A 26,500-nucleotide genomic window follows, 5' to 3' on the forward strand; every position below is an offset into this window, starting at 1 on the left:
TTCTTCAATTTGCTTTAGCTACTTTCCATTAAAGGACAAGTTTCAGAGTCTCTTCTGATATCCATTTTGGTCTTTTCTTCCTTTCCTGTCTTTTTAATGACCTTTTGCTTTCTTCATGGATGATGTTCTTGATGTCATCCCACAATTCCTCTGGTTTTCAGTCATTGGTGTTGAATGCATGAAATCTGTTCTTTAGATGGTCTCTAAATTCAGGAAGGATAGAATCAAGGTCATATTTTGGCTTTTGTAGACTTGTTTTAATTGCCTTCAGCTTCAACTTGAACTTGCATATGAGCAATAGATGGTTTGTCCACAGTTAGCTCCTGTCCTTGTTTTGGCTGAAGATACTGAGCTTCTCCATTGCCTGTTGCCACAGATATAGTCAATCTGATTTCTGTGTACTCCATCTGGTGAAGTCCACGTGTATAGCCACATTTGTGTTGTTGAAAAAAGGTATTTGCAATGAATAAGTCATTGGTCGTGCAAAATTCTATCATATGATCTCTAGTGTCATTTCTATAACCAAGGCTATATTTTCCAACTACTGGTGATTCTTCTTTGTTTCCAACTTTTGTGTTCTAATCACCAGTGATACTCAACACATCTTAATTGCATGTTTGGTCAATTTCAGAGTGCAGATGTTGGTAAAAATCTTCAATTTCCTCATCTTTGACTTTGGTGATTGGTGTGTAAATTTGAATGATAGTAGTATTAACTGGTGTTTCTTGTAGGTGTATGGATATTATCCTATCACTGACAGCATTATACTTAAGCATAGATCTTGAAACATTCTTTGTGATGATGAATGCCATGCTATTCCTCTTCAATTTGTCATTCCCAGTATAGTACATCATATGGTTATCTGATTCAAACTGGCCAAAACCAGTCCATTTCAGCTCACTAATGCCTAGGATATTGATCTTTATGCATTCCATTTCATTTTAGAGAACTTCCAATTTTCCTAGATTCTTATTTTGTACATTCCATGTTCCAATTATTCATGGATGTTTACAACTATTTTCTCTAATTTTGAGTTTTGCCACATCAGCAAATGAAAGTCCTGAAAGCTTTACTCCATCCACATCATTATGGTTGACTCTACTCTGAGGAGGCTGAGTGCCTTCCAACCTAAGGGGCTCATCTTCTGGCACTATATTGGACAGTGTTTCAGGGTTGTTCATGAAGTTTTCCAATAATATATCAGACAGTATTTCACTGCTATTCATAAGGTTTTCACTGACCAAATGTTTGAGAAAGGGATGGCCCTTTCTTTCTTCCAACTCTGTCTTAGTCTGCAAGTTCTGCTGAAACCTGTCCACCATGAGTAACTCTGCTGGTATTTGAAATACTGGTGGCATAGCCTACAGCCTCATAGCAAAACATGCAAGCCACCACAGCACAACAAACTGACAGACTAGTAGTGGTTAAATACAGTACATAAGTGCATTAAGATAAGTAATACTAAATATATCTCTGGCATCTTTTGTTTGCTTCTCCAGACCTACCCTCCACCCTTTCACCTTAATCCTCCTTGCTCTCACCTCCAGGAATCTGTCCTAAATGAACTATATTACTTTCCATGTCTCTGGTGTCCAGCTGATTTTGACCAGTGACAGCTCTGGTAGGATATCAGAGAAGAGAGAAGGGTGAATTCAGGGTATAAAGGCCCTGGGTCACTCCCAGCCAGGTCATCTTCAGCTGGCCGTGTCCCTGACTAAAAGTCACAGATTCTCTTGAGCTAGCAAACTCTCTAAACACTCTTTGCTTCCAACTTCTGATAATTGCTCTCTTCCTTCATCCTATGAGGGGTAGTCATAGCTCAGATAGGACTGGCCACAGGTTGGCACCAGCCTGGAGCCTTCTTTGCATTTAAGCTTTGTAAATAACAAAACAAAACAATTCCCATCCTATAGAATAGCTCTTGTGGTGTAGTGCCTAAAGCATTTGACTGCTAACCAGAAGGCTGGCGGTTCAAACCCACAGCCACTCCTCAGAAGGAAGGTTGGGCAATCTCCTTCTGTAGTGATACCACCTCAGAAACCAAGGAGAGGTTGCTATGAGTCGGATCCAACTTGATGGCAGTGAGTTTGATTTGGTTTGGTTTGATAGAATTTCCAAAGTTGTACATTTTTATGGAAGCAGACTGCCACATCTTTCTCCCGTGGAGCAGCTGGAGGGTTTGAATCACAGACATTTCAATTAGCAGGCAGGGCTTAAGCACTTTGTCACCAGGGTTCCAAACTATCCTGGAATTATCTTGAGTCATCTGTTTCCTCTTTACTGTGATGCTGAGGGATAAAATCTCTTATATGCCAGACACCTTTGAGAATCTTTTATTAATACAAAGAAAGTACAAGGAATGGAAACTCCTTGAGCTTTAATGTGTGAAAATCTCTACTCCTGCTGGAACAGTGTAAGCAGCTGAGGAAGAAAGGAAGACAATGATAGTTTAAAATGGTGTTAAAATTGAAATGGTAGTGGATACGAGAAAATGGGATGTTGATCTGATCTGTGATACTGAAAAGAAGTAAGGCAATGTGAATTTCAAATGAATATGAACACCAAGTTAGCAGGCTGAGGCTGACAGAATTTCTAAAGGGGAGCATGTCAACCATCTACAATTATGGGAAGGTTATAAACTCCAAAAGAAAGTCAGTGATTACTAGGAATCAAGGGAGTAGTGCACTGTTTAAAGAGATAAATTAAGAAGGGAAACGTTTAGATCAGATAACAGGAATATTTTCTAACGTTGAGGTTTTTTATGTCTTTTAAAAAGACAAAAAAAATTTAAAAATGATAAGTTACCTTATATATGAAAATTATCTATAGTATGTCTGTCTGTCTGTAGATTTATTTATCTGTGTAACTATCTACCTAGCTATCTATCCATCTACCTACCTACATACTTATCCATTGCTTGTAGAAATCAACCATTCACAATCTAGGAATAAAAATAGTGATTACTACCATTCCTATCAGTTTTGTAAGGTATTTAATAGATATATCATTTTTTTACTTTGTTTATTAATAGTTAAAAACTGATGGTTAGAAAATTTGAGCAACATTCCAGTGGTCACGGACTGGTAAGTAGCAGAGCCAGGGTATGAACCGAGGGGTCTTTATCTATATACCTCTGTCTGTAACCACTGGATAACTAAATTATTGGAATATGTTATTATATCTTTAAATTTTAATTTTTCTAATATTTATATGAGTATAGGGATTATCTTACTAGTTCTCCTAAGTATCCTGTTACTCATTTCCTTGACTAAATAAAGATATTCTTCAAGTACCTTGGAATATGGCTACTTGGGCTCTTTAAGTTTGTAATGGTTAGCCATTCTCACAGTCATTTCTCATTCTTGAACAATTTAATTGTTCCCCACCCATTCTAGCTATGTGAATGAAGGAATGCCTACATAATTTTATTTACTTGTCCTCCTAAACATTGCTCCTTTGCAATTTTGAAAAACAATTTCTCAATCCACTACTTTGTACAATTGCAATTATCCAATAAGTTATAAAATATTTATAAAGTTATCATTTGAAAGAGTATATGCTATTGGACTTTCTTGTTATAAATTACTTGCTTCTCATACTTTATGTTTTTAAATTTAATTTAATTTACTTAATTCTAAAAATATTTTAAAAGAAAATCATACTCATAGCTAACGTTTCAAACAAAACAGAAGACAGTCTAGTGAAGTGAAGAAAACGTCTCTGCCTCCCATACACAGCTCTTGGCTTCCTTGGTCAGAGCTAATCACTGGCACTGGTTTCTTTTGTATCCTTCCAAGAATCTTCTGTGCACATACCTATGCACACCTTTTTTTCTTGACTTAACTTTTTATCTTGGGTATCTTTCCACATCAGCATACATTGTGCTACTTCACCCTTTTTAATGACCGTGAAATAGTCTCTTGCAAGGGAATAATATTGTTCCAGTCCCTTGCCGATGGACTCTTTTAAATCATTTTTTTAACCAGAGGTTTTAAATAAACAAAATTTTTATAAGCATATTTCTATATATATCTTTGACTATTTATCCAATATTGATAGGGAAAATTTCTATCTGGGGCATTTCTGGGTCAAAGTATGTTGTTGTTGTTGTTGTTGTTTGCCGTTGAGTTGGCCCCGACTCATAGCGACCCCTCCTTGGGTTTCTGAGGCAGTATCACTACGGAAGTAGGATTGCCCAACCTTCCTTCCGAGGAGTGGCATTTAATTTTTAAATATGTTTTTTCCCCAATTGCCATCCCCAAAATGGGTTTTAACTTTACAGAAAACACATATAAGAGTCTAAACTGGCTACTCACACTTTAAAACTCACACCAAGCTCCATGCTTTGGTATCACCTTCTGCTTTGAGGGTATAAATGGCAATTTTCTGAAGATAAACAGTTTATTTTACATCAGTGTTTTACCCATGGACTGGGCTCTCTTTTGTCTATAAACATTTTCAAGCCAGTAACACATTACTTATGGGTATTTTCCCATGATTTAGTCAAAAGAAACCTCCAAAAACAAACCAACCCTATAGAGTTGATTCCAACTCACAGTGGTCCTATGGGACAGAGTAGAACTGCCCCACAGGATTTCAAGGCTGTAAATCTTTAAGGAAGCAGACTGCCTCATCTTTCTCCCATGGAGCAGCTGTGGGATTCAAAGCACCAATTTTTCATTTAGCAGTGAGTGCTTTAACTCCTGTGGCACTATGGCTCCTGCCTTAAAAGAAACCTACTATGTTAAAAATAACACATTTGACTAATTCCTTGGTCTACACTTTGGCTCAGGCTATTTCCTCCTCCTGCAAAACCTACTCCACCCAAACCCACCCTGTATGTCACAAACGCTACATGCCCTTCCTGGTTTACTTCCAATGATACCTTCCCCATCCAAGTCAGGAGTCACCTTCTGAACTCCCAGCTCTTCTGTTACAGGCACATTTTACTTTGCAAGTCACTGGTAAATGGTAACTATCTTATGCTCTGGACACTTCCACGTCTATTAATGATCTTACCCTCCCCTCTCTTCCCTGGCCTGGTCCAAGGAGTTGATATAGTTTAACTACATATTAAGTATTATGCTACCAAGTTTATTTTCTTTTTTGAAAAAATTTTAAGTTCTATTATTTTAAAATATCAACTAATGTAACAATATTTTTATTCTGAAGTTCAGAATTTCTGACACAGCAAAAAATGATTTAAAAATGTTTTGTGGGAACTTAACTCAGAAACAAATGCAGCTTTAAAAACTGAGGGTTAAATCTGAAACATGCTGGCGAGGGTAACATGGATGCTATCATATTAAAGGCTTTTGGAGGCAGGCTAGCATAGTTTACACGCCATCAGACCTATTTATAGAGCTGACTCCTTTTTGCAATGTCAACTGTAACATTATACTTATTTTAAACCACAGTATCTCAAATATCAGCCTCTACTAGTGGTACAGTTCTCTCTTGTTTGATATCAGAGAGCCCAATGGAGCCTTCTGAAGAACCTAGTCAAATTAGCAAAGACAACTTTTTAGAAGTTCCTAATTTATCTGATTCCCTTTCTGAAGATGAAGAAGTTAAAACTACTTTCAAACCTGCTTTCTCCCCTCAGCCAAGTAGACGAGGTTCTGATTCTTCTGAAGACATGTACATGGACACCCCCTCTTCAGGTATGAGGAGAGTTTCTTTTGCTGATACCTTTGGATTCAATCTTGTGTCTGTTAAAGAGTTTGATTGCTGGGAATTACCAACTGCTTCAACCAATTTTGACTTAAGGAAGGACGTTTTCCATACAGAAGAATATGTTTTATGCCCACTATTTGACTTGCCTCCTTCAAAAGAAGAGCTTATGCAACAACTTCAAGTACAGAAAGCGATATTGGAATCAACTGAGTATCTTCCTGGGTCTACAACTATGAAGGGAATAATTCGAGTGTTGAATATTTCTTTTGAGAAGTTGGTGTATGTGAGAATGTCCTTAGATGACTGGCATTCACACTACGACATCTTAGCAGAATATGTCCCTAATTCATGTGATGGTGAAACTGACCAGTTCTCCTTTAAGATATCATTGGTTCCTCCTTATCAAAAAGATGGCAGTAGAGTTGAGTTTTGTATACGTTATGAAACTGCTGTTGGTACATTTTGGTCAAATAACAATGGCTTAAATTATACATTGGTTTGTCAAAAGAAAGAACAAGAGCTGGAGCCTGTAAAACCACCAGAAGAAGTACCCAGTAGACACATAAAAGGCTGCTTAAAGGTAAAATCAAGGTGAGGATATATCTTTCATTTTTTACTATTCATAATATTAAAGCGTTTAATGTTATTCTTTATTTCATATGTTGTATGAAATAGCCATTCTATTTTAGAATATTCTGCTTGCTATGTAAAAAGCAATGGTGCCAGGTGTTAACAAGGTCAGTGCTATTCAAGTAACAGCACTGTTACAACTTCTTCAAATGTAAGACAAATTAAAAGTGTAATGTAAGAGATGGCAGGCACACTGTGTATATTATTTGTCTAATGAATTATAAATTTCTTAAGCGAAATTAATAAAATTTAGATTCGTCACATAGAAAAACAATTTTTGGACATCTGAAATATATTCATTTTCAGTGGTTTTTAAATACCTATGTCCCACATTGAAACATTCCTAGTTACTATAGAAACTATGTCTCAATAGGTACCAAGTGCTCAGAAATTTGTTGACCTCCCAAAAAAGCTGCAGTAAACTTCTTAATGACAGATTGAGTCACACAGGGATGTTTTGAGTGATACATGTTAAAGAAATCATAAGTGACCTTAGCGATAAACTAATAGAAAGGCATATGATTTTTGTGGATAATGTATGAAATCCACATGAAACTTTATAATTTATAACCAAGTTTAACATTATTGCAAAGAAACTGGAATGGTTTAGTAAAAATAAATGGAATAGAGTGAAAAAAAAGAGTGACCCAAATAGAAATAAAGAGACTCAGCTGTGTCGATTAGAGATTAGGAATGTGACCCCTCATTAATAACCTTGATCTCCTGTTAATATGAAAATAAAGAAATCCCGAGTGAGCTCTCTGTATAATATAGAGTGGGCTAATTTCCATGATGTTAGGTTAGTTGATAAGCCATCTTGAAGGTGCTAGAGACTGTCTGCTCCTAAGATTATCCCAATAGGAAATTCCCCTTTGCTTCACCAGCCACAGAACAATACTCGATTTATTCTCTGGTTGATCTTTTCTACCTGTCCTTAAAGTCAGAGATTCTAGAGTAGATTCTGTACTAGAAGTAGTGGCATACCTTAGAAGTGTAATCAAGACACCTAGATTCTGTGCAGAATTCAGTGGAAACGTATCACGACAGTGGGGAAATTTTAACCAGTTTATGCTGTAATGCTCTGATTATTATATGGCAGCAAATAATACCTACTGAATTTCTAATTCCAATGCATCAATGAATAAAACATAATATAGGTGGAAGCAATTCAATCACATAAACTATTTCTATTTTCATTATCATTTTAAGTCATTTGAAAGATTGCCCTAATTAGCTTTGTGAATTATGCCAAATTTCTTAATCTAAATAAAACTTTCTTGGATTTTAATTGATGCTATTAATAAAGATAATGTAATCATAAGCTCTATGTATGCTAAAATAATAATTTATATATTTATAAAATTTTTAAACTACATATTAGCTAAGCAGACAAAATAAGTTCAACATTATAAAACACAACTAATTTATGCACATAAATACATACATATTAAATACTTTTCAAAGACAATAATCATCAGTGAATATCTATTCAATATACTGTAACTTGCCCTATATGTTATAGAAAAGTAGAACTTAGGAAAGACAGACTTATTTCAAAAATGTCATAAAAGACCTCACCTAATCGACTTCCATCAAGTGGGTTCCCATTCATAACGACCCTGTAAGGGCAGTGTAGAACAGCCCTATAGGGTTTCCAAGGCTGTAAACCTTTACGGAAGCAGACCGCAATATCTTTCTCCTGTGAATTGACTGGTGGGTATGAACCACCAACCTTTCAGTTAGCAGTTGAGTGCTTTACCCCCTGCACCTCCAGCATTCACTGCTCACAAAAGAAGTATTGTTTAACTGATTTTTCTGCAAATTAGATTCGACTTTAAAATGATAAGCAATACAACTGAACTGCAGTATAGATAGGGAATTCCCTTTATAGAGCAAACTTGACAACAAGACCAGAGAATAGACAACTGATAGGCCTGATCTATCCCTCACTCAAAAACTCACGGCTGTGGAGTTGGATCCGACTCATAGAAACCCCTCCTTGGGTTTCTGAGGCGATATCGCTATGGAAGTAGATGACCTGATCTTCCTTCAGAGGAGTGGCCGGTGGGTTTGAACTGCCAGCCTTCTGGGTAGCAGTCAGATGCCTTAGGCACTGTGCTACCATGATATTATTGGAATCTCTACTAGAATAAGGTATGTGTTACTATATATCCATACACACATTTGTATTCAGAACAGTAATCATCAGATTCATAGCAGACACCATTCATGTTATATTGCTTTGGGGAAAAACCTGAGAAGAACTAAACCACAAAATGGTCTAAAGGCCTGTAAAGTTTCCTAATGAGTTATAAAAATGGAAAAAATCTCTCTCCTTGAAAACCACAAATACATTTTCTGCACTTCTATAATTTAAAAATGACCAACATAATTCAAACCACATTTTGAAAAAAGCATTTGCCTCTGGAGGAGGCTTTTTGAGCTGAGTTTCAGTCCACCATGAATTTTTACATCTGATTTATATACCACTCAAAATGGAGTGTATAAAGGAAATCCTGAAAGATCCTTAGAACAGCATGTGCTGTAATAGAATATTTATACAGCTTTTCCATGATATAATTTATATGCAATAGGGTTTCAAATACTCCTAAAACTCACACAAGAGAGCATTATCAAATTTCTAAATGAATATTGCAGTTGGATTTAATTGTGAAGAATTTGGTTAGGGAAAAATAACACACCTTATTAGTGTTGTTTTATAAAATATGTACTTGGCTAAAATAAGGATGAATTAATACTTATTTGATCAAAAGAATTATAGCTCCTACCCCCTCCCACCCTCCCCACCCCCCTGCAAATAGTTGTAGTATCTGAATGAGTCTTTCTTGAATGTTTCCCTGGTCCTTATATAGCTTAATTTGGAGGTATTTCTTCCAGAAGATAAATACAGAAGAGGAATGTATGTGACTTCTTTGTTTTATACATGCAAGTGGATTAATAATATTGTATGATGTAAGTCACAGTTACAATAAATTAGGCTGTCCTAGTGTTGACTGTAACATCTAGCTTCAATTCCTCCTAATACCAAAGTTAATTTCCTATTGTGGTATCTGTGATCGTATCTCCCGAAAGTGTCAATAATCCCTTCTAATAAGTACAGAAAGGACTGTGACAACACATTTAGTGAGCAGGATTTCTTTTATGTCAGTCACCCATCTAGCTATGACGTTTTGTCTATGGAGAGTTTTTCAGGTCAGAGTTTGCAAAATCTCCACATTGGTTTGGGCTATTTTTTGTTTTAATGCTTGTCAGTCTATCCACTTTGGACAGAAATAAATACCTAGGGGGAGCAGTTTGTAACTCATGAGCATGTGACCGAGAGTGACCCGAGGCATTCAATTGCTCTGAAAGACATGCATCATGAGATCCTTGTGAAGTGTCATCACATATGTGGCCCTGGGGTGTGTAACAACAAACAAACTAAGCAGACTTCTAATCTGCATCCCATGGGTTTTATTTAAAAATAAATGACACTGGTATAAATTACAATACATCCATAGCAATACATAAGCTAAAAATTGCATTTAAAAGCAGTATAACCTTAAAGTTAAAATGGTGGGCTTCAGAGTTAGACATATCTGGATTTGAGTCCTTCCTACATTCCCACTGTGTGATATTGGTTAGTTAAGCTGAGTTGGTTTCCTCTTCTATTTATTGGGAATCATACTGGCACTACTTCATGCAATGGGATTTCTATGAGATAGTGCATGTAAACCTTTTACACAGTGTCTGACACATAGTTAAGTTCTTCGTAATTGTTAATGCTATAAAAAGTCAATCCTAGCAGTAGATGGATCCAGAAAAACCCTGGAAAGGCTCAACCAACCCCAAGTCTCTTTCCTCTCTCTTTTGAAGGGTTCTGAATTTTCCTTCATCTCTTAAAGGATTTTGTCAACAAGAAAAACTAATCAAACTGTACGTTTTATTGAGAGGTGTATCACCATATCTGGAAGATATCTTAGTGACCATTAAAATTTCCCCTTTAACAGATGAGAAACAGAGCGTTGAGCATATGTAACACAATCATCCAGTCATCCATCAAAATTGTCATCATCATTACCAAATCTTGTGCAGCTAACTAATTTTCTGATTCTTGGCCTTGCATTATTTTCCATACTTCATAGGTTTCATTGTTCAGATTCCAAAATTTGTCCAACAAAAGTTTATTGAGGCTGAGGGTGTCAGGTGGTATGCTAAGCATTGGTATCCAACTGAGTAACATGGTTGGAAACAAGACCCATGAAGGAGAGGCCTCATGGGAAAAGGCTCACAGGGGCAGAAAGGGGAATAACAGGAGAGAGAGAAAAAACAACAAACCAAGCTCGCATTCTTTGAGCAGATAATGGAAACCATGAGTATAAACAAGCAAAACTAATCAAACTAGGAAAAGTTTATAGCTATGAGTATTAAATGAAATAAAAATGGTTTACATTACATTTTAGATTTTCTAGAATATGTGATATATTGGAAATGTGTGTGTGTGTATGATGTTAGCTAAGGGAGTGTCTTTCTCAGTACTTTTAAATCTTTTTTTCCTTCCTACCAGCTGCTAAACGTATGTTCCAAACTGTTGGATACACAGGTTGACTTTATCTGGTTTTGTATTTTATTGAGTGAAAGCAATTTATTATTTTAAGTAAATAAACAACATCATATAAGTGTTTGATAAAATTTATAATTTGACAATGTAAATGCAAAAAAAAAAAAAAAAAATCCTGAAAGATTTTCCAGCCACAAGAGAAAATTGATTAGTCCACTCTTTCTACCTGGGAGATTGAATCAGGCATATTCATGGATGAAGCATGGACAAATCATTTATAAAACATGACTTTAAGAATAGCAAGAGTTGTCCTCCAGGTAAAATCATCAAAATGAGGCCAAGAAAAGCACTGGAAAATAGAGCATAAGATCCTGCCATCCTGCATGCTCCAGTCAGAGCCACTGCATTGTGAGACTTCCTTAATTTACATTTACAGTATCCTTGGGGGTCCTGGAAAAAGTCCGAATCAGTGTAAATAGACCCATGAGGCTCTTGGGACCTAATGCATTCCATAACTAACTCATTTTGAGTCCACACTAATTGTGGAAGCCAGTTCTGCTTAAGAGGAGGGACCTCTGGCAAAGCCATGTAGAAACATAAAACACAGCTGCACATGACCCGTCAAGAGGACTGTTTAGAAGCTGCCAGCTGGTTGACAACAAGGAGCCAACTAGCTTAGAATTTCCTTGGAGATATACCAGGGCTTTGTGGCTTCCAGTATTTTTTTTTTGGGGTGGGGGGAAATCCATACCCTTGTAAGTCTGACTTTCACCGGGGTGGTTTTGAACCTTTGCTGAAGGAAAAGGATTAAGAGTGGTATCATTACTCAGGGTTTCTCTCAAGCTCTAGGTGAAAAAAAAAAATCACTAAGGATGCCATGCCTCAAATGAGTCCTCTGGGATCTCAATGAGCCCTACAACCCTACTGAATTCCATACACTGCCTATAATAGTGGAGCAGGCCCAAGGACTCTGAGCCAGATAAGTTTTAGTCCAAAAAAAAAAAGGATGGCACCATTGTGAAATGGGACAATGGGATAATTCAGCTTTTGATCTTCTTCCAATTCTGCTGTGACACTTGTCCCTATTCCAAGTTTTTACTCCACACCTCAAAAGAAATAACATAGTGGAAGTGACCTCAGGGGAGTCACCTGAAGTGGGGTGATTCCAGTGCCCTGTCTGACTTTAAAGTACCTCTACACTCCTATATGCTGAGACTCCACTTTATAACATTGCCTGAAATTTTATTTGTATATGTAAATACATGTGTGTGTATACACACACACACACACACATACACACACACGGTCATACGTCACTTCATGTCCACAACACATTCTAGGAAACAGGAAGTTCATTACTTGATTTGAACATTGTGTGAACATCATATTGTTTAACCATCTAGGACAAACATCTTGCCTTAGCCATGATCTTCAATGTGCTCAGAGGGTATCACATTTGTGTTTGCTCCTACATCTACATCATTAGCAATTTCCGCATGTCTAATGTAAGTCTCTCTCATATTTTCTTTAGCCTTGTAGCTGACGGAGCTCTGGTGGCACAGTGGTTAAGGCATTCAGCTGCTAACCAAAAGGTTGGCTGTTGGAACCCACCAGCTGCCTCACGGGAGAAAGATGAGGCAGTATGCTTCCGTAAAGATTTAGGGAGCTCTGGTAGCATAGTGTCTAAGGCATTTGACTGCTAACCAGAAAGCTGGCGGTTCAAACCCAGCAGCCTCTCCTCGGAAGGAAGGTTGGGCAATCTACTTCCATAGTGATACTGCCTCAGAAACCCAAGGAGGGGTCGCTATGAGTTGGATCCCAGTCTACGGGAGTGAGTTTGGTTTGGTTTGTAGCTTACAGTGGACCTTACAGTGGAGCTGATACTCTAACAGTTAGGAGACTTTTTTCTTTGTTTTTGAGGATCGGTGTGGTTGTGTGGGACATGCCCAAATTGCGAGCAATATTTCACTGATTTTCCACTTTTGTGTTGTTTAATAACCTTTTGTTTCACTCCCAAATAATAAGTCTCCTTTGTCTCTTGCTGCTGCTATCACTAGCACTGGTTTTACTGCATTTGGGGGCCATGATATACTTCAAGGTAGTATTTTTGAAATAAAATTAAATAGAGAAAGAATGCTACAAAACTCAAGAGACATGTGAGACACAAGAATGAATGCTATTTCCTGTGAGTTGAAGCATACCCTGTTATGCAGTAAACTTTTAAGACAGAAAGTAAAGTAGAGTACATACATAAGCCAGTAACATAGGCATTTCTTTTGCCTGTGAAGAGATATGTATTATAGGTTGTATATGAACTGTACCATTAGACTCCTGGCAGCACAATCACATTTTATAAAAGAGACATGAGATACACACGGTGCACAAGGCAAGCTATTGCACTCACTAAGTTCCATTCTCTGATCGGGATTTCTGAACTCTATTATAACCTTAAGGAGCTTTGGTGGTGTAGTGGTTAAGGCATTTGGCTGCTAATCAGAAGGCTGGTGATTCAAACCCCCCAGCTGCTCCGAAGAAGAAAAATGAGGCAGTCTGCTCCTGTAAAAATTTACAGCCTTGGAAACCCAATGAGAGTCACTAATAGTTGCAATCGACTGGATAACAGTGAGATTGGTTTATTTTTTGGTAAACAAGGATGTATATGCAGTCTGTTGTTGCCCAAACAGATGTTAGGTGGTGCATGACTGTATATACATGTATATGTGTGTGCGTGTATGTACACCCGCACTCATATTCCATTGCTGTCTAGTAAATTCCAACTCATGCATTACAGAATAGAACCAATCCATAGCATTTTCTTGCCTGCAATCTTTTTTTTTTTTTTTAAGAAAGATGAGCACATATCCATTACTTTGTTGTATATTTATATTTGCTGAGAAGTTTGTTGAGGTGTTTCTTTGAAGAGACCCAAACTGGTACACAGTAGGATTGACTATAATCTTTATGGAAGTTGATTACTAAGCCTGGATCTTCTGTGGTGTCACTGGGTTTGTCCAAACCACTGAACTTCTGGTTAACAGCTGATCACAGACTGTGCTACCTAGAGACCTCTTGCCTGCAATCTTAATGGAAGTAGATTGCCAGACCTGTATTCTATGGTGCCACTGTGCTTTGGTGCTTTGGAGCTACCAACTTTTCAGTTAATAGTGGAGGACAAACCATTTGTGCCTTCATAAATATATGAAGGGATTTTCTCAATTTTACACCCAATTGAGGTCATTTGCACAAAGGGGATTGGATTTTGGAATGAGGTAATAGAGCTAATTAATTTTACAACAGAGAGCCAGATAGGGTACCATGCAGATTGGAGTACAGACTCATGGTAAGGAGTCCATAGAAGCCTGAGGACTCTGGAGATCTGGAGTGTGTATGTGTGTATGTGTGTGTGTATGTTAGCAGGGGTTTGGTTGGGGTGGGAGACTTTAAAAACAGTGAGGTATAATGCAAATAGCAAGGGTTTAAAATAAGGCAGGCTTGGGGTTTACATTGGCATGGGATGGCAATTAGTTGGAGGTGGACTAAACAGCAGTTAGCAACAACAAACTGTGTGAACTTGGATAAATTACATTTTGTATCCATTGTAGTCAATTGTACAGTAAGAATCTCAGTTGCTGACACTTTGTAGATACAAAAAATGGTATTATGAGTGACACTGGTGAAAAATTCCATGTTTTGAAATCTTGTTTATGGCTAGTTCTATGCCCATGATTAATGGGGCAATGTCCCCCCCCCCCATTATTATTCCTGATACCAGAACCCATGCTAATACAAATAATTTCAAATTCAGTTATGTTATGAGTTTAACAAGCTTTTGGGCCCTAACAAGGGAACCAAACTTTTATGGCATTACTTCTATGGACAGAAACTATTTCAGAATTCCAACAGCTACTGAATTGCAAGAACTTTTTGGAACATCACTTCATCATAAATTGATGATTATGCATTTTTAAAAGGTAAGTCACAATGTTTTCCCTTAAAATAAAATTCTAAGTGGAAACTGAAAAAAATTGATAACTGGACAATTAGCCTTTAGTGTTAATGAGCGGACCTTGAAACTAATTATTTGTTTCACTTTATGTTAAAATGCATTTAATTTGCAAGGAAAATAAAACATTTATTTGAAAATATGGTCTTAAATCTGTGAACATATGCAATGAGACTGTTGGTTTGAGGATCAAGTTAATCATTTTTACCCACTTTTTTGTGACTAAATGATTGTCTTCAAAGGTACTTGGTGTTTAATTAGAACTTTTGGAGGTCCTTTGTCTTGGCTGCCCTTCCCTGCATCCCTATATGTAACTATCTTACCATTTCGCATCTCATTAGCTTTTCATTCAGAGGAGAAGAAAACTTGGAATGATTGCATAGAAATATAGTGTAGCAATTTGGCTTCTTGCTAAGTAATGGCACTGGTCAAATATTAAGGGAAAAAATAAATTGATGTTGAAGGTTCTAAATATCTGTTGATTTCAAATTGGACATACTTTGGTTCTTTTAGCTTAAACAACTAAGTTGGCTGCAAAAAAATTCACTTTGTCAGTCCTGTATGTCTATGAAGAGAAGATGAAATTCAGTTTTATATGATTCTTTTCCTCTGAGATATAAAGCAATACATTTTGGCCGTTCCCCAGTTGAAAGCACTCTCCGTGCAGACAAGGAAACGCTCATCAGGATATGCCTCTCAAACCTTTCCAGGTTGTTATTCTGCTTCTCTAATAGCTCTACTTGGGTTAACTGGCATGGTGGTGTTATTATCTTTTATATAAATAATAACTGGTTTTGAAGTCTTAATTATGCCATCCTGCTGTTTAAAGGTTTTATGACAACTAGAAATAAATTGCTAAATTGGACTGTTAGCCTGCATTGTTTAGTGACAGAGACAAATTGTACATTAAACAAATCTGTCTCAGGAAATTTCAATAGTACTTCCTCCTCAAGTTATTCTGAAAATGTTCTGCCTATGTTGTACATCAAGAGCTGTTCAAGTCACAGACATAAATGGAATTCCAACCTGTGTGAGATGCTAGCAGTCATCCTATTGCAGCTGTGGATCTGACTTTTACTTGCCCTTTGAAATTTGCTGTAGTAAAAATGACTACAATCACCTCTCCATTTATATTTGTAAACCATGCTGAATGAATGGGACATTTTTCCTGATTATGTGAAATTGAGTTCCTAGACCATTTAATAATGGTTTGTTTTACAGAGCTCTAAAATACAAACCTAACCTGTTGACTCTAAATCTATAAGAACAATCCTAAACTGATTTTCATTCTTAAAGATTATTGTGGCTGTCTTCACATGATTACAAATCGTATATAACTAGTCAGGTAAAATCTAGCCTCCTAAGCTGTATATAGGAGCTCTGGTAGTGTAATGCTTAAGACACCGGACTGCAAACCGGAAGCCTGGCAGTTCAAACCCACCAGCCACTCCTTGGAAGGAAGGTTGGGCCATCTTCTGTAGTGATACCACCTCGGAAACCCAAGGAGGGGTCGTTATGAGTCGGGTCCGACTCGATGGCACACAACAACAACAAAAAGCTGTATATGGAATTAAGCTGGATGAAATGCTCATATTTTACTAATATCTCCTTTTGAAGATTAATATTTAAATTGTTTTATAATATTAATTATATATGTTATATTTTATTATCCTGATATTATATCAATATATATTATGTTGAGACAACTTAAGTTTTTAAAGTATTTTCCCATAAAAGAATTCCACAGCCTTTTAAACTCACATTCAGGTACAGCAGAAAAAGGAATATTGTCTTCACATATATTCTTCAGTCTTTAGACTGAAGTACTGTCTTTAGTTGAAATAAAGTTATAATCTGTTTCCTATGTACATAGATAGCACTTCTTGATGTGGGGACTGTTTTCATCGAACTATATTCTTGCAGAAGAGACCACATAATTCTATCCTTTGTTTGTGGTAGAATTTTCCTGAAAATCATCCATGCCAAGTATCTTGTTTGCAATCATCTCATGGAAAGATGGTGTTCTTCAGTAATATTTCTATCGGGAAGCTCTGTGCCTTTAAACCAGGCATTCACTTACTGTGATTCTCAGTTGAATTAAATGTTAGAGTTCCTATCCTTATCCTTTAAAGTCAAGGAGAAGTGTATTGTTTCTGCCAGTGATTTCTATTTTTCTATGTTGAATAACTTCAGTAATTTTGGATTTTCCCCTTGAGGTCCTAACTAGTGAGCTAGTTTGTAATGTTTTAATGCAAAGGTCAGAGAAGAAAAATACATCACTAACTAGGTCCTATTAAGGGGTAAATAATACAGCTATTCCAAGGGCCATGTACTGTCAGCTCTGATGTATCAGGAGCACCCAATAGGTTAATAGCTGGCTAGCAAAGAAGTTCTTCCAATCCTTCCTTTTTAGCTTTGAGTATAGGTAGTATATTGAAATTGGAGGTATTATTATTAAGATAACACTTGCAGTGGGAGCCAGAGAAGGGAAGATTTTATTTAAAAAACTGAGAAAGTTAAAAGAACTTTTGATCATCACATCTATTCCCTAATTGGACCTAGAAAGATAATGATTACTAGAATTTTTGAAAACCTCTGAGTCAGACAAATAATTTAGAATTATAGTTGTGTTATATTCTAGATACCCACTTTTTAAACAAAGTTTCATTTAAGAATTTAATTGCATAACCTAGACATTGAAAAGACATTTAGAATAAACCAAATTTTGATAAAAATAAAATGTGATGTAGACCAACTGAACTTTGAATTGTCTCTTGGTGTACCCTTTGTAGAAAAGGTTAATATTGTATATACAAGGAGAATTCATTTGAATATATATTAAATTTCTTGACTGTGTGTTTGTATGTGTGTGTATAATTTTGTCTAAGAGCTATTTATTCTTACCAGTAAATATATACAGAGAGCTGGTGCAGCCAATCCAGTTGATAATTTATTTAGGAAATTGGACATGATGAGAACTATAGGAAATACTATTCATTTAAACAGAAATTATTTTTAATACAAGTCTTTGTGAAAAAAATACACACACAAACACACACATATATGTGCTTAAATTGTACCTCTTTTGTGTGTATCTACAGATACAGTAAATATATAGTAATAAATAAATTGTTTATGCATTTCATATTTTGGATACTAGTTTATCTTTTCTATACTAATAATATTTCAGTCAAAGCTAAATTTAGTCAGCCAAGTTTTTAGACACTGAAATGATCATTGAAGACACTTGAATAAAAGTCTCATAAAAGCTCATTTAGTTTGTGCACTCCTGGTCCTATTGTTGATCAACTCATATAATTAGACTGGCTTTTCACATTTCATCACTTTACAGTGTTTCCTTTAAATTACCAGTATTTCTGGCAATATTTTCCCATGGAGTAACTGCTCCTAGAGTACAAAATAAAACAATTTTTCTTACATGAAAGCATTGTTGTCTGCCATGATTGTGTATGATGCAACTTATTTATAGGCAAAGTAATTAACATTTAGCAAAACGACTTAATGTTTCTAAAATATTTTCATGCCCAGAAAGAAGAGGACTTTTGCCATGCCGCTTGCTCTGTCTGTCTAATCAGAATGGTTGTAGTGTTAGCATGGCTAGGTAGCCTTCATCCAGAGATTATTGTCTCTAACTTTCACTCTGTATTTTATAATTTGTAATTTTTACATTTTTTTAATTAAAAATGTTCTTTATTTTGTTGTCGTTGAGAATAAAAACCAAAAACCACACCCTCTGCCATCAAGTTGATTCTGACTTATAACGACCCCAATTGCATTTCCAAGACTGTAAATCTTTCCGCAAGTAAATTACATCATCTTCCTCCCTTGGAGCAGCTGGTGAGTTTGAACCACTGACCTTCTGGTTAGCAGCAAAATGCCTTAACCACTACACCACCAGAGCCCACTTATTGAGAATATACACAACAAAACAAACACCAATTCAACAGTTTCTACATGTACAATTCAGTGACCATTCTCACTCTCCTTTTCTGAATTGTTCTTCTCCTATTAGCATAAAATCACTGCCCCCTAAAGTTTCTGTCTAATCTTTCAAGTTGCTGCTGTCAGTTTGATCCAATATAGATAGTTCTTAAAAGAGCATAACGCTTAAGGCAGAAATTGTTTTACCAGTTAAGCTAAGTTATTGTTCAGTTTTAATAAGACTTAGGGGATATTTTTGCCTTAAGATTTAAAGATTACCTCAGGGCAATAATTTCAGGGATTCATCTAGCCTTCACAGCTCCAGAAAATCTGGAGTCCAAGAGAATTTGAAATTCTGTTCTACATTTTCCACCTTTTGATCAAGATTCCTCTATAGAGTCCTTGCTCAATACCACAATGAAATACAATTTCATTCCTCCTAGCATGGCTAAGATTAAAGAAACAAAGCAGAAAATAACAAATGTTGGTGAGGGTATGGAGAAACTGGAACTCTTATCTATTGCTGGTGGGAATGCAAAATGGTACAGCCATTGTGGAAAATAGTGCGATGCTTCCTCAAAAACTAAAAATAGAACTACCATATGACCCAAAAATGCTACTATAATTTTCACATTTTTTTATTAGATAGGTTTATTCCTTTGTAAAAAAGATCCAAACATTTTGTTTCAGTAAAGCATTTTAGTTGATATTCAGGCTGTTTTCAAAGAAGATTCTAAGTCGTTTACTAGACTTACACCATTAAAAAGCAATACAAACAATCATGTATTTCACATGCATTTCACTGCATTTCACAGGCTATAACAAAGGCTGGAAACGAATATTTGAACTGACTTGGTTAAATTCCAGGATCAAATTCCTTTAATCCTCAACGTCATTATTGTAGGTGAAGAAACTGAAACTCAGAAAGGCTCAGTGACTTTTCAAGTTCTCCCACGACAAAGCTTGGTTTGGAGTTGATTCCATTTGATTTGAAACCCTCTCCCCACCTCTCTTTTCACTACTAATGCTGCCTCATTAACTAATCTATGGGGATGGTTAACTCTATTTTATATCAGTAATGTAGCTGAACAGGGTTAAGAGGAGTATGTGAGCTAAGACTAAGAAGAAAGGCCTGAAGATCTACTTCTTTAAAAAGCAACCATCATTAATCCCATGGATCACAATGGGTCTGATCGACCAACAATCGTGAGAGAATGCAGCGTTGGGTGACTTTTCATTCAGTGGTGTGTGAGTCACTATAGGCAACAATAGTGGACCATCAACAGGGTGAAGTTTGAATATTGAAATAACTCTTCGGAGTTTTTTTAATATAATGCAGTGACTATACTTGGCTTTGCCTTGCTTCTGAGGCTGTTAAAGAGCAGTGTTGTTGTTGTTGTTGTTGTTGTTGTTATGTGCCATCGAGTCAGACCCGACTCATAGAGACCCCTCCTTGGGTTTCCGAGGCAGTATCACTACGGAAGTAGATTGCCTCATCTTCCTTCCGAGGAGTGGCTGGTGGATTTGAACTGCCAGCCTTCTGGTTAGCAGTCAAGTGCCTTAGGCACTATGGTACCAGAGCTCCCTAAAGAGCAGTAGTGGTACTGCAATATTGTTGTTGTTGTTAGGTACCATCGAGTTGCTTCCAACCCATAGTGACCCCATGCACAGCAGAATGAAATGCCGCCCCATCCCACACCAACTCCATGGTCTTTGCTATACTTGAGCCCATTGTCGTAGCCACCGTATCAATCCATCTCGTTGAAGGCCTTCCCCTCTTTCGTCAACCCTCCAACTTACCAAGCATGACATCCTTCTCCATGAAATGGTCCCTTCTGACAACATGACCAAAGTAGGTGAGAGAAGTCTGGCCATCCTCACTTCCAAGGAACATCTTGGCTGCACTTTTCCAGGACAGATCTGTTAGTTTTTTTGGCAGTCCATGGTATCTTCAGCATGCTTCGCCAGCATCACAACTCAAAAGCATCAACTCTTCTTCTGTCTTCCTTATTCATTACGGCAATATTAGGATAGTCAGATCCTCTGTTAAAAATTTCTAATTTGCATGTAAACATGGACGGAGTCAAAAATACCTATTCAAAACTTAATTATGCACACTCTAGCTTCCCCACCTGTCTTCTCTGTTCCTGTTTATGCCACTTACCAATTTAAAACTATTTCCCCTCATCTCTGACCATACTACTTTTTACTTCTACTAAGGATCCACTCAATGTTCTTCTTGACTGGAGCTTTCCTGGCCCCTTCATTCTGTTCAGACTTTCTCCCTCTCTCAGCTCAGCTTTAATACCTACTGTGTTCATCTGGCATCTACTCAAACTTTGCTTTTTTGTTTCTTTGCATTTAAAATAAAACTCCCATGTGTGTCCTTCTTCCCAACTGGATTGCAAGTTTCTTGAGGTCAGGAATGGTGTAGCGATGTAATGATTATTCTTTACAGTGGCTAACACAGGATTTTGACATAAAAATTGAAAAATTGTCTATTATAGGCAACTGGTTTTCTCACTGATAACTGTGAGGGCTGGTAAAATTCAAAAGTACCTTCTGAATAATTCAATAATGAATTATGCTTATTACAGGTTTAATGAGGAGAGTGTTTATTGTTTTCACAATCTTTAAAAATCAAAAGCCTCCTGGACATTTTCTCTCCAATTACAATCCCTTTTCCTTAATCCATATTTCTTTTAAAGTCAAAATCATTATTGTTATTGGGAGCTGCTGTAGCATAGTGCCTAAGGCACTTGACTGCTAACCAGAAGGCTGGCCGTTCGAACCCACCAGCCACTCCTCGGAAGGAAGGTTGGGCAATCTACTTCGGTAGTGATACTGCCTCGGAAACCCAAGGAGGGGTCCCTATGAGACAGATGTGACTTGACGGCACATGACAACAACAACAACATGCAAATAAGAATTATTTCTTTTTTACCAACTCCGATTGATTCTACCACCGTATCATATTCAATGACCATGATGATCTGATTGTCCATTGGATAAAATATAACAATTATTTAAAAAATTAAGACTAGAAGATACAAAGACCATATGTATATGTTAAAAAACAGCAAGTAAAATGGCATTTTGTCCCTGCAATAACCACATATTTGCTGTCCCTATGGACTCAAAATTAAATATAGAATCAAAGATATTAACCATTATAACATCTTGGTATAATTTCCAAATTCACTGCTGTCAAGTTGGTCCTGACTCACAGTGACTCTACTTGGGTTTCTGAGGTGGTATCTGTATGGAAGTAGATTGCCCAACCTTCCTTCCAAGGAGTGGCTGGTCGGTTTTAACCACCAGCCTTCTGGTTAGCAGTCAAAAGCCTTAGGCACTACAGCGCCAGAGTTCCTATAACATCTTGCAGATAGTCTCAATTGCGAATGTTACTTTCAGTTACCAAGATGGCAATGAAAGATCAAGTTAAGAATTAAATTAATATAGTCTATTATGTTGTTGTTGTTGTTGTTTGCCGTCGAGTCGGCCCATAGTCTATTATAGGGTACGCTAATGAGTCAGGCTTCTTTCTTGTGTCTCCTAAAGGAATAATTCATCAACTCACTACAATTTTGCTGATCAATAATGTCAAATAATCTTAACATCTCAAATGAAAGAAAGATTCATTGATACACCTTTGGTTTCCTTCTTACCCTATATGCACACCAGTGGATCAGAGCCAGAAAAATCTAGCAGGCTGAATAATAAAAGACCAAAAGCAGATATTCTCTGTCCACTGAAGACTTGATTTATTCATTCTGTCTTTCTGCCCGGGCTGGAGTCAGGGCCAATGCAGATGTTAGTGCTGCCGCTGATGTGCACGTGGTGCTCATTGACCCTGACACCTGCAGACTGTGGGCCTGGCTGGAGTCCTGTCTGCTCTTCCTTATCTTAACGACTTCCCTTCACTGGGCCTTTTGCCTGTCATGATCTTCTGTCTCTACCAGATTCCTCCCATGTAGCTAAGCTCTCTATTAAGTCATCTCTGTCTTGGTCTTACAAAGAATCTTGATCTTGTTCTGTATGAAACCAAACATTAAAATAAAAGGGAGTGATGCCATGCATCTAGATTCTTTTCCTTAAGACATGCAGACAGACAGGGTGATGTATGTCTAATACTTTATTGATTACAGTTTATTTTTGTAAATTTTGATTTTGGTATAATTTTAGATTTACAGAAAAGTTATGGAAAGTGCATGAAGGATTCCCATATACTAATTTTTAAAAATAGTATAGCAGACAAATGCAGTTTCATTGATTCCTGTAGACAAAGGTTTTATGTTTGATAACTTTAAACCATGGTAACTTTCTAGTTTGTAAGTGATTACTGATTTTGCGGAACATAATGTATATTTAAAATGTTTGGTGAAAATGTTAACAAACTTAAACATAGCACAATTATCCTCAGTGTTTTAGTTATTTAGTGATGCTAAAACAGAGACACACAGTGGGGTGACATTAACAAACAGAAATTTATTTTCTCACAATTTAGGGGTCCAAAGTCCAATGTCAGGTAGCCAGATCTAGGAGAAGGCCTTCTTCTGTCACTCTGGAGGAATGTTCTTGTCTCTTCTGAGTTTCTGCTCCTTGGCATTCTCCATGTGGCCTATCTCTGCTTGCTAGTTTGTGTCAGCTTAATCTCAAAAGAGATTGTTTCAAGATACATCCTAAACTAATCCTGCCTAATTACCATAACAAAGACAGCCTATTCCCAAATGGGATTATAAATATAGGCATAGAGGTTAGGATTTACAATACATAATTTTTTGGGACACAGTTTAATCCATAGCAATCAGACATATCAAAATGTTTTTAACACTTTTTAAATGGTAATTTTTAAGATACCAAAAAGTAGAAAATCGATATATACATATTTGGAAAATATGATAAAGTCTAAATAATTATTTTATATGGCAAAAATATACCCCATTTATCAGAGTGTTAAGAAATATATTTGGTTAACATCACACTCTTGATTAACCTCCCATAGTTTTCATTAAGAGTTTTACTGTAATTTTCCTAATATCCTAATGAACTTTATTGTACAAAGTCTAAAGTTTACACCCAAAGAATAAATGTATGCTGGAGGTAGGCAATGCTTGACATTTGCAAATATTTATTTTTCACTTTCTAAGAAGATGTGTTTCACTGAAATTAGCTGAAAATTAAAATGTTATCATACTTCTTGTTGTTTTCTCAATTAAATGTCAGTACACAAATGTGGATGGATTTCAACTGAAAATATTTCTGGTGAGGATGAGTTAAAAATTAGTTAGTGGGTGCTATTGACTGAGTCTATGATACTCTTTGTAGTACAATCAAATATACTCGTTTCTGAGGAACTATAACCTCTGAGGAAATTACGTGTTTTTTGAAACCCTTTTGAAAATTATGTTAGCGTGATTATAAGGGTCTCTGTTTCTTTCTCTTTATTTCTTCAATTACTGGTGAGTCCCTTGTCCACTTATGGTACCCTTGGACAAATTTACTTCCATTCTTCTAAATTTGAGACTGAGGATCTATCATATTTCTTAGAACTTGACTAAAAAACCAGTGTAACTCTCAACTACGATGAACTGTAACCTAATTTGTAACTTTAATATTCTGATATTATACTATGTAAATAAGTTGACCTATTCTTTTATCAGTTTATATATTTTTTAATCATATAAATTTAAAGTAAATAATATATGCTTTAAGGATCCATATTATTATTTCTTAAGTGATGTAACATCCTTTCCCATTACTCAATGCCCTGGAGTTGGAGCCAACTCATAGCAACCCTGAGGCAGTATCACTACGGAAGTAAATTGCCCAACGTTCCTTCTGAGGAGTGGCTGGTGGGTTTGAACCATCAGCCTTCTGGTTAGCAGTCAAATGCCTCAGGCACTAGGCCACCAGAGCTCCCCTCATTTCCTGTTAGATTACCATTATCCATCATACTAGGCGGGGCTAGTCCTATTTCATATAAGAAGTAATTTGGGCGAAAGCAATTTATACGATTACCAAAAATACCCCATTGTTCTGGAATTGATTACAACTCACAGCGACCCTATACAACAGAGTAGAATTGCCCCATAGGGTTTCCAATGCAGTAATCTTCATGGAAGCAGACTGCTACATCTTTCTCCCACAAAGTGGTTGGTGGATTGAAGAGCCAACCCTTCCAGTTAGCAGTGCAATGCTTTAGGCACTGTTCCACCAGGGTTCCTGTTATGAGATCAAATCCAGGATATACATATAGGAGTTGAAACTAAGTTTGTGATTTAAGGTTCTTGCTCTGAAGCGTTGAAGAACTCTGGTGGGGCAGTGGCTAAAGTGCTTGGTTGCTAATTGAAAAGGGACCCAACAGCAGACATTCTGCAGGAAAAAGATATCTCTCTGCTTCTAGAAAGATTTTAGTCTTGGAAACCCTGTGAGGAAGTTCCTCTGTCTTGTGGAGTCACTTATACATTGGAATCTACTTGAAAGCAGTGGTTTCTTTTGTTTTTGTTTGGTTTCAGAAACACAGTGCCTCAACAAACCAATTATTCATAAATAATTTACTAAGTTCCTTCTCTAAGTAAGACTCTTCGGGGTAGCTTCTATTTTCAAGCCTAAATCTGATTAAGAGATTGTATTTGTACACATGTAATTTAGCTATCATCGCAGTAAGAACCAGAAGGAGTGGAACATACTCAGAGGGATTCATAGAAGATAGAAGGAAATAGGCATTATGGAAAGGGCGGTGCTGCTGATCACCTTGATGAGGGACAGTACCATCGAGGAACTGAAACTGACTCTACAGTGGAAAACTTCCACATGGGAAGAAAAGCAGGAGACCGTTAGACAGAATTAAAAAGAAATTGTGGAGATGACCACAAAAAGATATTTTGTAAGTTTTATTAGTCAATCCGACTGCCTGTAATAAAAAATTGTGGCAGTCAAATTTGAAAGTGAAGGTTCAAAAAGAATGCTTAGCTAAGCTGGGAATTTTTATATAGTCTCTATGCTCAAGGACAAAGTTATATTTTAATTATAATAATCCAGAAAGAGTATGCAAAATACATTAGAGAGAAAAATAGTGTAACTGTAAAAAGGAAATTGAATGTAGTTATAAATGGTACATATAATTATCCCAAATTTTTCCTTTTGTCATCTATTTTCCATTAGTGATGTTATAGGAATGATTTTTCATTGGTTTGAGAAACTGTTTATGATTTTTATGAACACCATCATAGTAACGGTTACATTAACATCTTATATTTTCTGAGGTGTGTCCTGGACTAAATTATCTTTTCCATATTCTTAACCATTTTCAGCTTACTGCCTGTCTATATATATTGGCATGCTGAAAACATAGAATTCATCCTTTTCTCATTATCAATTATTTTCTCAATATTAATTATTGTGTAGGAAATATTAACATAAATAAACAGGTATAACTTAAGGCACAGAGTTTTAGATATTTCATGGGTGATTCATCTTACTATTCTAGTAATGCTTGGGTGAATATATATAAATTTATATAAATATATCATTAGTTTTGATCCAAAATCTTCCTTTAAAATAAAAAATTTAACTTAGTGATAAAAGATTAGCATGTTGTTGTTGTTATGTGCCGTCGAGTCAGCCCTGACTCATAGCGACCCCTCCTTGGGTTTCCGAGGCAGTATCACTACGGAAGTAGGATT

At 36.5% G+C, this 26,500-nt stretch overlaps 1 protein-coding gene across 1 annotated transcript in view; it reads left to right on the forward strand.

Moving 5' to 3' along the window:
* Window positions 1-5,479: 5,479 nt before the first annotated feature.
* Window positions 5,480-26,500, forward strand: part of PPP1R3A (protein phosphatase 1 regulatory subunit 3A) — a 49,632-nt gene continuing 28,611 nt past the window's right edge. The window contains exon 1 of the mRNA XM_007944143.1: window positions 5,480-6,267. Coding sequence (XP_007942334.1) covers window positions 5,480-6,267 — 788 coding nt within the window. The remainder of the gene's footprint in view (window positions 6,268-26,500) is intronic.

This window comes from Orycteropus afer, unplaced genomic scaffold, assembly GCF_000298275.1.
Source record: "Orycteropus afer afer isolate SDZICR_OR568_19922 unplaced genomic scaffold, OryAfe1.0 scaffold00007, whole genome shotgun sequence".
Taxonomy (NCBI): Eukaryota; Metazoa; Chordata; class Mammalia; order Tubulidentata; family Orycteropodidae; genus Orycteropus; species Orycteropus afer.